The 18,805-nt window shown below is 38.6% G+C and overlaps 1 protein-coding gene across 1 annotated transcript in view; it reads right to left on the bottom strand.

The window, feature by feature from the left end:
• LOC306887280 (A disintegrin and metalloproteinase with thrombospondin motifs 16-like) overlaps positions 1 to 18,805 on the bottom strand; it is a gene marked incomplete at its 5' end in the record, with an annotated part of 81,120 nt that overhangs the window by 1,818 nt on the left and 60,497 nt on the right. Inside the window, 6 exons of the mRNA XM_079444906.1 lie at positions 522 to 669; positions 813 to 1,022; positions 2,113 to 2,295; positions 3,469 to 3,673; positions 17,484 to 17,610; positions 18,562 to 18,700. Of these exons, the coding sequence (XP_079301032.1) occupies positions 522 to 669; positions 813 to 1,022; positions 2,113 to 2,295; positions 3,469 to 3,673; positions 17,484 to 17,610; positions 18,562 to 18,700 (1,012 nt within the window). The remainder of the gene's footprint in view (positions 1 to 521; positions 670 to 812; positions 1,023 to 2,112; positions 2,296 to 3,468; positions 3,674 to 17,483; positions 17,611 to 18,561; positions 18,701 to 18,805) is intronic.

The raw sequence follows: 18,805 nt of genomic DNA, 5'->3' as shown, positions 1-18,805 counted from the left end.
GTCAAACGATTAATCATCATTAATCACATCCAAAATAAAAGTTTTTGCTTATATAATATATATGTGTGTATTGTGGATATTTATTATGTATATATAAATACAAACACATACAGCATATATTTTGAAAATATTTACATGTATATATTTTTATTCATATAATTTACATCATATAAAAATATATTTAATATATAAATGTAACATATTTTTCTTAAATATATACATGCATATGTGTGTATTTATATATACATAATAAATATACACAGTACACACACATATATTATGTAAGCAAAAACTTTTATTTCGGATGCAATTATTCGCGATTAATTGTTTGACAGCACTACAATTAATTATTATAATTAACTGACAGCAACATTTTCATAGGTTTAATTTGATGTACTAAAATATCTAAAACTAAAGAAATGAAATGCTAGACAGAGCTTTAAAAAACACTTCTCAGAAGTTGATTATTGATTACATAAGCAGTATTATGTGATGGAATAATATCTCAGCTGACGACAGACCTATCTTCTGCGGCTGAGGGCAGAATGCAGTGTTACAGGCCTGGGTCATCACAGGCTTCATCTGCAGGACACAGCCGGAGGAGGGCCGTCCATGAAGGAGACACTGCACGGAGCGCATCTGAACGCCTCCTCCACACGACACCGTACACTGCACACCAACACAAAACACTAGCATCAATATCCTCATATCGCAATATTATGGTATCATGAGATTTTGATATGGTTACATCCCTACAAAACACAACATCAAGCTCACGACATCAGGTGTCTATGGGAGGAGGGAAGACCTGCCTGAGACCACGGGGAAGAGTACCAGTCCGGTCTGCTGTGAGGAGAGGCCATGGGACAGTCTGACAGGACACAGCTTCTCTGGAGCTCCATGGAGGGTTTGGGCACATGCTGACACTTTCTGGCTGACAATTCTCTGTATTTTCCTGCAACGTCCTTCTCTGCGCACTTCACCACACGCAGCTGAAGACCCTTACCACAGGACACTGAACACTGCAGAGAGACAGAGAGAACATCACAGCCCTCATTCAGCTCAAACACACGTCTGTGCATCAGAAAATGTGCTTAACTTAAATGCATGAACTAAAGAAAAAAAAAAGTATATAATGAATGCAGTATCAGTTGCTTTGGATACAATCATCTGCCAAATAATATTTACATTAATGCATTCAGCAGGCGCTTTCATCCAAAGTGACTTATAATAGAGAAGCGCAAGCATGTTTATTAGATCACCAGATATGGAAACAAGCTAGTAGAGTAGAAGTGTAGAAAAAATAATGATTATTTGATAGCACTTTAGCATAGGGACATTATTAACTAGTTGTTTATTAGCATGCATATTACTAACATACTGGCTGTTTATTAGTACTTATAAAGCACCAATAAATGCCTTAGAATAATATATATCTAAACTCAACAACTGCCTTACTAACTATTAATAAGCAGAAATTAGGCGTTTATTAAGGCTAACAGTGAGAATTGGTCCCTAAAGACCAATTATGTTTTGCAAGTGCACTTGTTTAGGGTTGTGTAGTGGTTATGTGCTGATGGACAAGGAGTTTAAAGCTGTTTCTTGAATGTTTTGATGGTTTCAGCAGTCCAGGAGAAGGTGTGCAGCTCATTTTACCGGAGAGGAACAGAGAGGGTGAAGGTTCTGGAAAGCGACTTTGGGCCATGTTGTAAAGGAACAACAAGGCACCACTTGTTTAAAAATGTAACACATACTGTAACTGTAAAATATAAGAGGCCTGGGTAACACTTTAGAATAGGGAACACTTATTCACTATTAACTATGACTAATAGTTAGTAAGGTAGTTGTTAAGTTTAGGTATTGGTTAGGATTAAGGATGTAGAATAAAGCATTAATATGTGTTAATATTCGTGTAATATGCATGCTAATAAGCAACTAGTTAATAGACCCTAAAATAAAGTGTTACCGAGGCCTGTGGTAAATGATAAAGCTATCCTTTAGCAGATGCTTTTATTTAAAGTGCTCTTATTACAAAGACAATCTCTTCTTCAGAGCAGCGTTGGGTTATTTGCTTTCACACCACATCACCCCAGTGCAGTGCAAGGGTTTTACCGGTTGCCAGGTTGAGACGAACCACTGGGCCTTGCGCTGTTTGTGGCAGCGTTTGATCACGCAGGTCTCTTGGCTGCTGGGTTTGGGCAGAGCGGCACAAGAGGCGTCCGGCAGCACACGGGAGTCTCCGCTCACACACGCCACCGCTCTCTTCATCACTCCCTTCCCACATTTACGAGAACACTGGGGGGAAAAACTCAGTCGTAACATCAGACAATGATCTTCAGCGAAGTTTTAACTGTAGAATTAGTCATGAATTTAGTCACTGTTTGTTTTCATTCTGCTGGTCGGTGGACGCTGCATCACACAAAACAGAAGTCTTCTGTTACAGATGCAATTATATTTATAATATTTCATCTAAAATTCTGAACCCCGCACTTTTTAAATGAAGGGAAAACTGCACCTTGAAGTTGAGCTGAACATATAAATGAAGTACAAAGTGCATTGTCCAGAAATGTACAGTTTATCATTGCATTAAGTTGAAATTCTGGGTACAATTGTTATGTTCTGGGTCAAACTAGATTCATTTGGTATAAGTAAGTTAAAGCAGTAAACCCTCAACGTGAATATTTCACACATATTGCAAACATGGAAATATAGACAACTTTTTTTAAACATTTGTTTTTCACAAAATTAGAAAATTATAATATGTTTTAGGGAAGTACAATATTAGATTTTGGCCAATTTCTGATATGTTGATATTTTTCTAATCATTTTGGCCAATAGTCGATGCTGATACTGATATATATTTCCCTTTGTTTTGAAACAACACCACGTCTCTCCTGTGCAGAAATGATAAACAAATAGTTTATTTAACTTTGTTTAGTTTTGAGCAAAAATGTATTTCTTAGAACCTTTGGTAACACTTTATTTTAGGGTCTCTTAACTAGTTGCTTATTAGCATGCATATTACTAGAAGATTAGCCATTTATTAGCACATGGCCTTATTCTACATCCCTAATCATACCCAACACCTAAACTTAACAACTACCTTACTAAATATTAATAACCAGCAAATTAGGAATTTATTGAAGGAAAAGTTTAGTTAATAGTGAATAAGTGCTCCCTTTTCTAAAGTGTCTGTGGTGGAAAAAGGTCACATTAGCAATTAAAGAAAAACACTTAAGCAAAACATGCTCAGGTCAAAGCGTCTGAATATTTTTTGATCCCAAATTGTACTGCTAGTCCACTGTATGAACAATGTTTGGGTGTAATATGTCACACTTTCCTTTATTTTGCTCTCCTCAGAAATAAACTATAGTGTCCCTTTGATAAAAATATATCAGAAATGATATTTTTTGTTTGACTGTATGATGCATTGATGACTGACACAGAGTTGTGTGACTGAGCACTAACCTGAGACCAGGGTCCGGCGCTCCAGGCCGGCGGGCAGCTGTGTGTGTTGCAGGTCTGTCTGCGGGGCGGCGGTGGTGGTGCGCACTGGTCATCGGTCACCATGTGCACCTGATCCGGGCCTGTTTTCTGGACACAGCGCACCTGTCTGATCTGCTCTCCGGATCCACAGCTGCGGCTGCATGTAGCCCAGTCCTCCACACGCCAGCTGTGGTGTACAGTAAAACACACACATTAGTGCATGACATCCGGAGCCAGTTATTTGTGTTAAAACAATCACTCATATTTATCATATGTGCAGAGTTCAACCTGAACTTTCCCAGAGCATTTCTTATGCAAGTATTAGTGTACTGCTTATTACATAGTTCTCAGTATACAGCAAACTGCAGAAAGATTACTGTTTTTAAACATTATGATAAGCATTTAAACAGAATTCTGAGTCATAATTGCTATGCAATACAAAGTGATTCTTTATGCCCCTTTCATATATGTTTAACCGTTTTTAAAGATGTACAGTAAATCATTTGACTTAATATGATTAAAACAGTTGATTTGATGAATTATGTGATGTTTTGTTCCATTATATTTGATACAGGTACTTAAAAATTCATTTAATTTTCATTTATGAAAATTTATTTAATTTATTAAAAAAACACAACTTTTTTTAAATTGCATAAAGTTTAATTCATGTTTATTTTGTATAAAATGACCACAATCTTGTCAGTTATTTACATAATGATTCAAAAACATTGTTATTTTGATATTATTTATATACTACTTTTTATTAATTTTTTGAATAAGCTTTTATTTTTACACTTTTGAGTTTTATTTTTTAAATTAAGTTTTAGTAATGTTGTATGCTTTTGTCATGTCATTAGACATCATATACAATATAGCTTTAATTTATTTCAGTGTTTGTTTTTGTAATTTTAGTACTTAAAATTATTTCAGTTAGTAGCCAATACAACATTTCTAATTTTCATTTAGTTTTTCATCTAATTTTTAAATCAGCTTTATTTAAATTAACACTTTTTTTTTTAGATCACAATAAAAAAACACTGGTCTAAAAGGAGATGTGCATTGCATTGTGGGACACGGTATTGTAAACATTAACAGAAGAAATATAATATTATGGGAGTATGCTATTCTGAACGTACCCAATGAATCTAGTTACAGTGTCCTTTCCCACAAGCCTCCGCTCCGGTTAGGAAAGGGTTAACACTGAGACACCTTGATCATCAAGGGCAGATGGTTTGTTGACTTTCAGCAAAACCCACCAGTCAAAATATCAGCTGATAAAGGCCATCAATTCACCCTAAAGCCCCCAAACAACCTGAGATCCCCGTCAGCACATTCAAACATCCTACAGGTTATTTCTCAAACCAAGCACATCATGGGACTGGAATGAGCAACAGCTCTGACCAATGCCATCCATCACTGCAGTCATAAACCAGCAGTGGAATACATCCCATATTTATACGGTGGAATCAGACATTTGATCTGCTTTAAAAGGTACCTTTGGCAAAACCTCGGCTGGGCGGTTGTAGTAATGAAAGGAGCTTAATAATATGTGACCCTGGACCACAAAACCAGCCATAAAGGGTCAATATTTTTGAAATTGAGATTTATACATCACATGAATAAATCATCTTTCCATTGATGTATGGTTTGTTATGATCGGACAATATTTGGCTGAGATACAACTATTTGAAAATCTGGAATCTGACGGTGCAAAAAAATCTAAATATTGAGAAAATCTCCTTTAAAGTTGTCCAAATGAAGTTCTTAGCAATGCATATTACTAATCAAAAACTAAGTTTTGATATATTTATGGTAGGAAATTTACAAAACATCTTCATGGAACATGATCTTAATATCCTAATGATTTTTCTCATAAAAGAGAAATGTATAATTTTGATCCATACAATGTATTGTTGTCTATTGCTACAGATATACCTGTGTTACTCATGACTGCTTTTGTGCTCCAGGGTCACATATATCATAGGGAATATGTGGTCTTGTGTCTCTGTTGCCATGAACCTGTTTGTGTGAATGTATTAATTATTAAACGTTCACACAGCTATGATTTCACCAGGGCTCAGCTTCCAGCATCTGAGATTTGAGCCGTAATGCATACGCTGCAGTTGGCACTCGTCTGGCCAATCAGACTTTAGTTATTTGCCCCATAAATATGACTGAACATGGACATTATATTCTATTATGGCTCTATATAGCTATCAGTTTTCATGCTAGTGCTGCTATATAAATTTAAATGTTTAAAATGAACAACTTTATTTCAATAGATGCTGTGAGTGGAGGAAGCCGATCGATCGCACACGTCCGACATTAACCTTTCACCCCGACCGCAGTGATGTCAGGCTCTAAATGTGAACCTACACCTATTTCCATGATGTAATGGCTTCTCCATATTCCTTTCTGGCACTGAGGACTAAAGATCAAATAATGTGGCGCCCTAAAATACTCGCTAAGTGTGTCTGCACATGCTGTCTGTCTTCAGGAGATGACACACAACTGGCTACTTATGCGAGTGGATGTGGCTGAAGCAAACATTTATATCACCATAATCTTCTACATTTTGGTTGATAAAGATAACGTGACAATCAATTATATTTGTTTGGACACTTAAATGTGTGAATGTCATTCATTAGATACAAAATTTCAAATGAAACCTTACCAAAAAGAAGCATATTTCAAGTTCATTTTATTGAGTAGCAGTAAAGTTCAAGTATATTTTCCAAGTTCACTTTATGTAGCAAGTACACTAAAATCATTGTACTAGAAATGTACTTGCATGTGACATTTTAATACTTCTTGGGACTAAAATGTCACACTTTTTAGTTTATAAAAGTATAATTTTAAGTGTACTTTAAGCGTAACAGTAGAAAACTTTAAGAACATCTATGTTTTTCTTTAGTTTTTCAACTATACTAAAATTAAAGGTCTAGATATAATGTTAGTCACTAGTTATATACTTCTAGCCCACTTAATATATGAAAGTAATCTACTGAGTAGTTTGCTAGTTTTTACACTGCAAGTACATTTATGCAGTACTTATTTACTGTACTATTTATGTATTATTTTTGCACTTTTCTTAAATCAAGTATAGGCCAAAATATACTTAGATTTTTCTGTATAAGCCAAGTATACTTAAGTATAACTCTCTGATACACAGACTACATAAAAAGTAGTCTCACAGTATACTCTCTTATATTTAGTTTTTAAAATATACTAATAGTATGATTTTATAAAAGAAGTGTCATTTATTGGAAAGAAAGACATGAATATACTTGATAAAGAATTTAGTTGGTTTAGTAATTCTTTAGTAAAGAATTTAGTTGGTTTAGTAATTCTTTAGTAAAGAATTTAGTTGGTTTAGTTGGATTAGTTGGTAGTTAATGTGATTGTTTACACCTCAGAACTGACTTCATAAATCCACTAAATTCACCAAAACACCTGATTCAGACACATTTGCAGATGGTTTATTATTTTTTTCTAATGCAGTGTGTGTGTGTGTGTCCCTCACCTCAACAGTGTGATTGTGTGCCGAGTTTGGAGGGGTTTTAACCTTGGCCTCTCATAAACCCAAAGAGTTCAAGCCAAGCATACAGGACATCAGATAAACCTGATGCAATGAATGCTGGTTACAGAGGCCAGTTAATGAGGCAGACAAACACAGCGTGAGAGAGAGACCCCCAGTAAAACAGTATTTTCACGGTGCTCTCGCAGCACCTGCTTCAGTCGTGACGTCATGAAGCCATCGTCAGGAGGCTGGATAGACACCAGCACATGTTTGGCTGCTGTTACCCGCGGAGTGACTCACTGCTGTGCTCTTGGACAAAGTATCTCTGAACATAATCTATGAGTGTGAACGCAAATGTTTTTAGCTACACAAGCCTGACTTCACACATACCCTTCATTAGCCTTCTAAAATACCCTCCAGCACATACTGCAGGTTCAGTGGTGGCACAAGGGCTTTAATGTGCTTAACTGTATTGAATGCACACTTGTAGTGTACTTTTAAAAAGTGCACTTTGCAATAATAATGTCAAATTAAACGTTTAATTTAAAATACATCTTAAATCATTATGTTTTAATAATCTTTTGTTGTGCTTTACGAAGTACACTTATTTTGATGAGTGTTATTACAGTATATTACATTTAAAGTTAATATATTTTAAATGCACTAAATTGGAAGTTTCAGCTAGTGGCATTTAGTTTAAATTTAAACTGTAATACATTTATTTAATAACAAATAACATGCAATTGTCTGAAAACATTACATTTAGTGTGTGTATGTTCTTGTAAAGTATATCATTTCTGTATTAAGAGCTCATGTTAATTTTTTTTAGAGTGCACTTCTTTTAAAAACCTCATTTGAGAGATCAGACATGGGGACGGTGATGGTCTTCACCAAAAACACTGCATCTTACATACAACAGCTGTCATTATACCATTATTTACCTGTTTGTTCAATGTGCATTCAATTGTTTTAGTTTTGGCCTCTTCCTGACGCTCTGTCTCTCTCTCTCACAGTGTGTTGGCTACAAACACCTTTGCTTCAGGTTATACCCGAATGCTCTTTTTGTAAGGCTTCTGACATTGTGTTTCATTTATTTTGTGAGTGTTCAAGGCTTACTCCACTTTTTGTACTTTTAGAAAAACTAATTATGAAATTGGGATTTTCATTTACAAAAACCCTTTTTATGTTTGGTTGCAAGTATACGCAGTCATGGCATGAACGGTGCGTGCTTGCCAAGTTTTTATTAGGACAAGCCAAGTTAGCAATCCTGAAAACTCATCAATGTAAAAATGCTGGTCTAGATGTTGCCTTGTTGTCTCTTTTTAAATAATTGGTAGAATTTAGGGTTGCTGTTGAATTTGCATATTATAAAGAAACTGATAATGTATCCTTTTTTCAAAATGAGGTGGGGTGTGAGAGATGCTTTTGTGACACTGAGTGGTTCTTAATTGGTAAAATTGTTATTTAATACTTTGTTGATGTTTTTTGTGTATTAGCTCTGTAATGTGTCGAGAAATGGTGTAGATTAAAAGGGTTTTAAAAGTCAAAGTCTCTCTGTCTCTCTCTCTCTCTCTCTCTCTCTCAGGGCAGGAAGCCCATGAAGACTCAATGCTTGGACGGATCACTTTACAGGACCTAGTCAGCATTTTCTGGGAAGACTGACATAAGGGAAGATCATCTGTGTGCCAGGGAAACCGGTTTAATCAGACAAATCCAGAGATAGAGCAGTCGACTGCACTGAAACGAGAGATGCTCATTTGTGCTGAAGTCCCTGCAGTGATGCGAGGGTGTCGTGGGTGGTTGCCAGGGTGTTGCTATACAGTTGTTACAGTTTTAGACTGTCCTTTTAGCAGAATTACTATTGCAGTTTCTACACTCTTAAAAATAAAGGTGCTTAAAAGGTTCTTCACAGCGATGTCATAGAAGAACCATTTTTGGCTCCACAAAGAACCATTCAGTCAAAGGTTCTTTAAAGAACCATCTCTTTCTTACCTTTTTATAATCTGAAGAATCGCCACAAAGAAGCTTTTGTGAATCAGAAAGGTTCTTTAGATGTTAAAAGTTCTTTATGGAACCATTTAGACAAAAAAGGTTCTTCTACAGCACCTTTATTTGTAAGAGTGTAGGGTGTTTGCCAACTGGATCTTGCACATATCATCCGTCTTTGTCAATGATTTCACGAGAGGCTGTTGTAACGGTCATGACAGGCGTGTTTTTGGGATGGGACCAGAGTCTGTCTGTCTGTCTCTAAAGCCATCAACACTTGCTGATATGTTGTTCGATACTTTCGCTGACAGTCGAGCGGCGTGTCCCTCACCACCAGTGCGTTACAGAAAACACGTGCAACACAGATCCGATCTCCAGCCGTCAGAGACCAGTGCATTTGGATCTGTAATGTGCATGGGTGTATAAACTTTACTAAAAAATCAATTAGTTTTGTTGTGAGCTATTAAATATGTTGTGTGAGCTATCATCTAACTGACCTAAAGACACTAATCTAATCACAACGCATATCTGTGTTAAAATGCTCTCAACTCAGAGGTCTTGACTTTCTCAACTGCACATAACAATTACATTTAAGATACAGTTACTTGCAACCCAGTAAACCATTTACATTATTTTACAATTTTAAATAATTTTGTCTATTGCCATGAATATGGCAAATCACACAAGGTTTTAAATACTATTTTAGGGTTTCTGATCTCTAAAATAGCAATTAATCATTATTTATCACACCTAAAATGTATATTTGCCATCTGGAATATATTTTCCACGCTAAATCTCCAAATGTATTTATAAACAATATAAAGTATTTCTAGTATTTTTAATAATTGGTATTATACATATTTGTGTCATGGCTTCTTATGATGGCCATTATCACTGATATCACTACTGATTTAACCATGCATGGTTAAAAATGTATTGATTTAAATGAATTATGCTGCAAACATTATTTTGATGAGGTCTGTTAAATCAAATCAATAATAAGATGTAGTAACCTGAAATTGTCTAGTGGATTTTGTGTTCCCAGCATGCTTTGCACAGGACTGGATAAGCAGAATAAATGTTGAAATGATGTGTTGTTTAGTTTGTTGAACATAGTAGTCTGTTGGTTGAACATCATTTCTCAAAATGATCAATGCAAATGTTTGCTTGTTTATTCTTCTTATTTATAGCCAAAATAGTTTTTTTAGAGTGTAGTTTTTTAGAGTATTTTTCATAACAAGGTTGCAAAAATTGCAAACGTCATACAAATGAATTGAAACAATATATATTTAGTTCATATTTCTAAATGTTTGAAAATGTTTTCTGAAATACCTTTCACTGACCACTGGTTGAAAAACACCTATTCCTGGGCTCACAGCAGTCTGTCAGCGACGTGTCCCACATTACTCTGTTTCCTCTGAGCTTTACCATGTCACTCTTCCCTCGCCTTAAAGCCAATCTCGTCTGGTTCTCCTCAGTCCCAGCGGACCCAAAACCCTCTCAGTAATCCTGCAGGACATGCTCTCATCCCTCCAAAGCCCTTGTTTTTCAGCAGCAGGTTAAGCATGGACCTTCATCACGAGAGCGTTTCTCCAGCGTCTCCTGAAGAGCCATGAGCTCACTGCATATTCAATATCCTCCACCATAAATCAGCACATTAGCCATATTACTGTATATGTCGTGACAGAGATGGATATTTCTCGTTTGCATTGTCTCAACTCAGATTATTCTGCCAGAACAGGTTATTGCACAATCAAGCGGAATAAATAATAACAGTTCTGACATCTGAAATCACAAAAACGTGCATCACCATAGAGGCAACAGCAACAGCATCACCATCTCTGTTTCTCGGATCTGCCTGCCATGAATTGTCGAATCCAATGACTGCGCGCTGGTCTACAATTGTCCAGATTCGGTGCTGGGGTCAGGGTTGTGAGGTCATTTTTGTCACTGTCCCAGGAATGGATGAACGTTGGTGCCAACATGTGACTAATGTAGGGTACACCCAAGAAGTGCCAGTTGGCCAAGGTGACCTTTCACCCCACCACGCCTAGACCGAGCTGCCAGATGCCCATCAGTGGGCTAATTCATCTCAACATGTTTACTGGGCAATGCCCTTCTTTGTCAGCAATCAAATCAGCTTTGAGTTCATGCAAACATGATGGATGAAGCAAGTTCTCACACGCACTGGGGAAATTACCTGTTTGTTTCAATCACTGAACTCATATGTAGCGCTGGAGAGGCTCGAAGGCTCATGGGATGCAGGTTCTCGGTCCAGGTGAATGTGCAGCTTTAGAGGTTTAAAATGCTTTATTACTCCAAAATCTGGAATCTTTTACCCATGGAAATCAGACAAGCTCTTTTAAAAGGCAACTCAACGTTTCATGATTGAAAATCTGTCCATTTAATGCTTTCATCTTCAACAATAATGCAATAAATTATCTTCACATCAAAAGCTTTCTCAGCAAACATTAAGACATTTATTGTTTTAATTAATTAATAGCCATATCATAATTAATTAGATTAAAATGTTATATACATTTTATAAAACAACAAATCTAAAAACATGTATACATTCAAAGTTTTAGGGTTGTTATGATTTTTTAATGTTTTGAAAAAATCATCAAGGCTGCATGTCACCAATGCTGCATTTATTTGATCAAAAACACAGTAAAAAAAAAAAATAGCTGTAAATATTAAAATAGCTGTTTTCTATGTGAATATTAAACTGATATTAAACTGAAACTGATATTAAACTGTAATTGATCGCTGTGATCTGCAGCTGTATTTTCAGCATCATTACTGCAGTCTTCAGTGTCACATGATCTTCAGAAATCATAATAATATACTGATTTACTGCTCAACAAACATTTCTGATTATTATCAATGTTGAAAACAGTTGTGCTGCACTATATTTTTGTGGAAACTGTGATACATTTGATTTTTCAGGATACTTTGATGAATAGAAAGAACAGTATTTATTTGAAATGGAAATCTAACATTATAAACATTAGTAACATTATAAATTGTCAAGCCCCTGGACTGTTTTTCCTCCCCATGTGCTCCGTGACCCAGTTTCTGTCTCCCATTGATTGTGTTGATTTGATTCCAGGTGTGTCTCGTTTTTCCCTGATTGTCATGTGGTTAAAAGCCCTGTCTGTTCAGTTCATGTTTGTTGGGTCTACTTGTTGGATAGGGTGTGTTTCCTCTGTTCCTGTAGTGGATATCCCCTGTGATTCAAGTATTAATAACTGTTAAACGTTTCCTCGTTTCCCTCATGCTCCTTACCACAGCAAATCGTGACAGAAGACCTGACTGAAACTGTTACCTCCGTGTGTTCCCTCCGTGTTTTTTTTTCTGTTTTTTCTCTCAGTGTTTCCTTCCGTTGTGCCCTCATGGATCACCTTGTCTGCCCGGAATTGCCTGGAGCAGGGGGAGTGTTCGCTCAAGGTCCATACCAGACTGTTTCTGGCCCTCGCGGAACTCGCCAGCTACCCGGATGACGTTAGCCTGAGCGTCGCGTGCAGAGGAATTCGCTGCCTTCGTGGAGTGGACTCTGGCGAGAAATGGATCGCCACTCACCATCTGCCCCGTGGATGATCTTGCTATATTCACTTCTGACCCAGAGCCCAGCCCACCAAATCCCCGTGGTGCGGAGCATCAGCCCAAGCCCACCGATGACGGAGAGCCATTTCCCGCTGCAAACGATGAGCCAGCGCGAAGCCGAGTGACTGAGCAGAGGATTGCCCCGGAAGATGAGCCCAACCCATCAGACCAGGTGTGAGAGCCGGCGACAGTGCCCACCACAAGGGAGCAAGCCATGGACAGTGAGAGCGCGGAGTGGACCACTGCCCACTAAACAGCTGCTGAGCGTGAGCTGATCGCACATCTGGGGCTGCTGGATTTGGAAGGGGACCTGCTAGACTGGGAAACTGATCTGGAGATCGACCTGCCTCCTATCCTCTCTCCGTTGTCCTTGCTGATCCCATCCAGTCCTTCTTCGTCTCTGGTCCCCATGTCCAGCCCAGAGGGGGCTCCCGAACCTCCAGTGCCCGCTCCTCGAGAGTGCACTCCAGAGCCCGATATTCCAGAGTGTCATCCTGTTCCCTTGTTCAGCCCAGAGGAGGCTCACAAATGCCTGCCTTCCCACCCGCTCCTGCCTCCTCCACCGCTGTCTTCTGGCAGCCCCTCTGCTCGCCCTCAGCCCCCTATCTATACGGTGCGAGCCCCACGGGACCTTTATCTGTTGATCCAGTGGCTCCACCTCGGCTCCTAGCTCCCTCGACTCCACCATCACCCGTTGATCCATCAGCTCCACCGAGCTCCCTCATCCCTCCGGCTCCACCTTGGTCTGGCGTCGACCATCCTGCACCTCGGGACTCCACTCCTCTGGCTGTGCCTCGTCCCTTCGTTCCTCCGGCTCCTTCATCCCCTCGGCTCCTCCTCAGTCGCTCCGGCTCTGCCGCGGATCTCCGCCTCAGTTGCCAGAGCCCTCGGCTCCACCCTGGTCCCCCAGATCCTCAGGATCCCCCTGGCTCTCCGTCTCTGCCTTTGGCTCCTCCACCACCTGCACCGCCAACATTGGTCGGCCCCCTGGAGTCAGTGGCCATTCCTACTCCATGGCTCCTTCCTCCGTCGGCTCCACCATGGGTCGACATTATGGCTGTGGTCTGGGTCCAGCCTGGCTCCTCGTGCTCCGGGTCCCTCCTGCTCTCTTCCCTGGCTCCTCCCTCCTTCGTCACAGTTTCTGTCTTCCGTTGATTTGATTCTAGGTGTGTCTCGTTTTTCCCTGATTGTCATGTGTTTAAAAGCCCTGTCTGTTCAGTTCATGTTTGTCGGGTCTACTTGTTGGATATTGTGTGTTTCCTGTGTTCCTGTCGTGGATATCCCCTGTGATTTCAAGTATTAAAAACTGTTAAACGTTTCCCTCGTGCTCCTTACCACAGCGAATCGTGACATAAATGTCTTTACTGTCACTTTTGATCAATTTAATTGATGAATAAAAGTATTCATTGCTTTTAAAAAAACAATAAACAAAAAAATCTTATTGTCCTGAAACTTTTGAATGGTAGTGAACATACATAACTGATATTTTTTTGTATGCCTGATTTTAAATACAAATGCAACAAAAATATTAAAGCTGCAAGTAGTGTCGCACCTGGGCTCACCGCCAGGAAAACAGCGAATGGTCAGCAATATGCATTTAAAGTGGTAAATATAGGAGGAATATGTCAATTTGTCAAACTTCCTGTGGCCAGCAAGTGGCACTATGATTATAACAGAATATTGGCCTTCAGATGTGTTCAGGCCAGGACTCTTATCAAACGTGAGAAGTTTGGGGCAGATCGCACATTGTATGTAGTTACAACAACATCCTTTTCCATGGCAAAACATTACAATTTGTCAGGCCGCCACGGACACACCCTTCAGCGAAAACTCAATATCTTCACAATTTAACATTGTAAAGGCCTGAACATTTGGTCAGAGTAGACTGACCAAATATAATGTTGATGTCATTAAATCTCTAGGAGGAGTTTGTTACAGCATAAAATATGTCACTTCCTGTTGCTAGCAGGTGGCACTATGACTATTACTGAATATGGGCATGGGCATGTGCTCAGGACAAGACTTTGTCTGCCTTAATTATAACAACTTCCTATTTCATGGCAAAACATCAAAGTTTGTCAGGACGCCACGGACACGCCCTTCAACAAAAACTCAAGATCTTCACAATTTAACATCACAAAGGGCTTTAGATTACCAAATTTGGTGTTGATCTGTTTAAATCTCTAGGAGGAGTTCGTTTAAATGCAACGCCTGAAAATGGCAAAAACAGCACAAAACTTTCAATGAAAATTCAAAATAACAGACTTCCTGTTGGGGTTTGGACTTCGTACAGGGGGACTTTTTTTGTAGCTATTGATGTGCTACATGTGCCTACTGAATTTCGTACATGTGAAACATATCTCGAGTGGCACTTCGTTGAATTTTATAGGTGGCGTTATTAAGGCATTTTGCCACACCCACTTCTGAAACCCATATCAGATGTAAATTTTCACCACTTCTGGTGTGTGTGCAAAGTTTCATGAGTTTTCGAGCATGTTTAGGCCTTCAAAACTGCGATTCATTTTGGAGAAGAAGAAGAAGAAGAAACTAAGCAATTCAAATAAGGTCCTCGCACCAAAATATATTATTATGGTAATTATGGTTATTATTATTGTTAAGAGATGCTCAGGTCTTTAAGTGGATATGGCAAACGGGAGAAGCAGCAGCAGCAGTGCAGTGTTTTCCCATCAGTATGAGCAGCTGTGTGTTTAGTGTGTTAATGACGGCACAGATGCAGACGCTTAGCACGATTATAGTGCGTGATCTGCCTCTTACACTCAAGATATGTGAGAAACTCAGAGAAACGGAGAAACTGAGCAAGAGTAGGAAAAAGGGGAGAAAGAGCTGGATCTCACTGCCAAAGAAAACACTGCTACACTTGGGAAACAATCAGCTGAGCATCAGGCAGGTTTACGGGTGCTTCAGACACTTTAATGCTTTAAAGAGCAGCTCTCAAAGACACGAGGAGTCTCTCTGTCAGCTCTGAAGACGCCTCTGCGCTGGACCTCAGGGATGCACAAAACCTGCTCTGTGAACTGAGATTCTGGCAGAGCTGATGTGAGCGTCATTCTGTGTCTACCTTTCCAAGCCAGTGGACATTGTTGGTAATTACTCTGCCCGGGAGTCTAGCTGGACTAGGCTTGATAATTGAGACAAAAATGTGCTCTGCATGACGCTGCTATGGAGACGCTTCTAAAACATCTGATGATGGACACGAGAAACCATGAGCAGTGAGGTTTAAAACCACACACACACACACACACACACACACACACACAGAGATCTGCTGCACTGACATGAGATCAGACAGGGGAGATCTGTGTCTCGGGTCAAATACTTGCAACCAGTCATAACCATGTAGTAACTAGCATGAGAATAAAACACTTTGCATAATAAACTTTAATTTAAACTTTAAATGATTGGTTTGTGGTGTTAAATGCATTTGTTGAGCAACATAATACAATCATGCACAGTATGTTAATTATAAACTGTATAATGATCATGTCTAATGATGGACACTGTGTAAGAGTAATAACACATGAGATTGCCACTGTATTCAGACTGACATTAGATGAGGAATAAAAATACAAAGCACAAACAAACCTTATTCTGAAAGGCAAATAAACTCTTGTTAATTGCTTTCATATATTTTCATCATATATATATATATCATTGAAAAAAGCTCAAATTAAATATAAATGTTACATAAAAAATAAGACCATAAAATGTAGAAATGTTGCAAAAGTTGAAGCAGTGTTATTTTATCATCATAGAGATACTATTAAAGTTTTTTATTAATTATTTTGAATTTGTTTTTTAATTTTAGATAAAGTTTTAGTAATATAGTTGTGTGTTTTTCCATTTTTATTACTATGTCTATATATGTCTATATTATTATATCTTTTTTGTTTTAAGTGTTATTTTAGTACATCAAGTAAAACTAACTGAAAAGGAGAAATGCTGCTTTGCTATTCATTTATTTATTTGCTTGTTTGTTTATTTGACTAATTTTTAGTTAAAGGTAATTTCGAACCCAAAAATGAAAGTTTTGCCATGATTTACTCATCCTCAAGGCATCCTAGGTGTATATGACTTTCTTCTTTCACACAAATACAATCGGAGTTATATATAAAAAAAAAATGTCCTTGCTCTTCCAAGCTATATAATGGCACTAGGTGGGTGTTTCTGTTCAACAGTCCAAAACAAGTGCAATAAAGCGCATCCATCCATAATAAAACATCCATAACCTCACACTGCGCTGCACGTACGTCCTACGTCATCCGCCCGGAACGACTTGCATGTACGACAGTTAGCGGAAATTAGAGAAAACTGTTTCTAACATTTTAAATATGGATATTTTGGAGGCATGGATTTGCTACAGGAGGCCTTTATTCACCCCTCAGAGCCATGTGAGGCAGGTTTTAATATGGCTGCACACGCTTTATTTGACGTCTTTCGGACTGTGTAACAGAAACATTATAAATCTTGGAAGAGCAAGGTTTTTTTGTTTTTTTTTATATAACTCCGATTGGATTCATCTGCAAGAAGAAAGCCATATACACCTAGGACGCCTCGAGGGTGAGTAAATCATGGGCTAATTTTCATTTTTGGGTGAACTAACCCTTTAACTAGGATAACCCTGAGTTGAAATTAAACTAAATTAAATAGAAATAGAAATAAATTATTTTGAAATAAATAAATTGTTAATTTTAGATCTAAAATGAAAACTGAAAAAATAGAAAATAAAGCCAATTCAAAATATGAATAAATACTACAAGAGTATATAAATAATCCAAAATGAACAGTGGTTCCTTTCTACTGACATGTCTCCAAATCAGAGCTCTCAGTGTGTGAACAAATGAGAGGAGGTCTGTGATGACGTTACCTTGCGGGACAGGGCTGTGTGTTACAGGACATGGCACCGGTGGACGGCTGAGATCGTGAGTTACAGTAAGACGTGTTCACCTGAACCCTCAGATCCTTGTAGCAGACTGATTTACTGACCATCTGACCTGAGGAACAAACACAAACAACAAGGACTTATGTAAAGCTAAATATAATTCCTAATGAATTAATGGTCATACAACCTTTGTCAGTCCTCTGTCGTGTGTGTCATGTGTTCCTGCCGCTTGTGTCCATATTTGGTTTGTTTCCTGTCCTTGTTTAATGTGATTATTAGTTTATTCTGTTCAGCTGTGTTTTAGTCATTAACCTGTGTATTTAAGTTCCTGCCTGTTCAGTTTTGTGTCGTCTGGTCTACTCGTTACTCCCCGGTGTTCCTGTCCGTGTCAGCCTTGCCTTGTCTTGCTCTGCCTTGTTTGGATTTGATTAAAGACTGTTATTTTGAGTTTACATCCTCGTCTCATGTTCCTTGTTCATCCTTGCTGTGTGCACCATGACGACCTTGTCCTGTGACATAATTCGTGAACTCAAAGGTATTTGAGCTGAAGCAGTTTTTGAGAGGCTTCCTGTAGGGCCTTTGACCCCCGGGTTAAAGGACGTCCTAACGCAGGTATTGTTCTTTCAGCTGGCCTTGTCTAATTTTCAGTGAATAACAACTTAAAATAGTAGCGATGCACATGGGTTTGATTTCCATGGAATGCATGCACTGCTGAAATGCAATACGTTGAAAGCAATGCATGTTTTTTCGGATAAAATTATCTGCCAAATGCATAAATGTAAATGTCACTAACAATAAAATTGATATAGGTTTATTTTCTGCATATATATATATATTTGTTTATGAACATCTGTAAATTTAATCAGCGCAAGATTGTATGTGTATTGCAATCAACAGGGCATAATGAGCTTGAGCTGGACAGAATCACAGACCGCCAGAAGATCTGTAGCAGACTGATTCAGTGAAAGTGCTAATGTTTTAACACGTGACTGCAGTGTAATGTCTGGCCTACATTTGTCATTTTCCTCTACTTGCAGCATGTTGTGTTCAGACTGATCAGTACCTCCTGCACAGCTGGCTGAGCACTGCGAGTGAACGATGGCCCACGTGTAGTTGTGTTTGGGCTGGTTGCGTCGCTCTGTATGCTCTTTGGTCAGTGTGTATTCCCACTGAATGCCCGGATTCCAGCCCTGCATGAGAACCTGTGCAGGGACAAACACACAAGACCTAATGGACCATCAACCACACAAGAAATCTCGAAACCATTCTTCTTTAATTCTTGAGGACAACGAGTACACTAGGAGTGT

This window comes from Barbus barbus (genome assembly GCF_936440315.1).
Source record: "Barbus barbus genome assembly, chromosome: 21".
NCBI classification, from domain to species: Eukaryota; Metazoa; Chordata; class Actinopteri; order Cypriniformes; family Cyprinidae; genus Barbus; species Barbus barbus.
The sequence above is the reverse complement of the archived record's forward strand: the minus strand, read 5'-3'. Positions and strand labels throughout refer to the sequence as shown.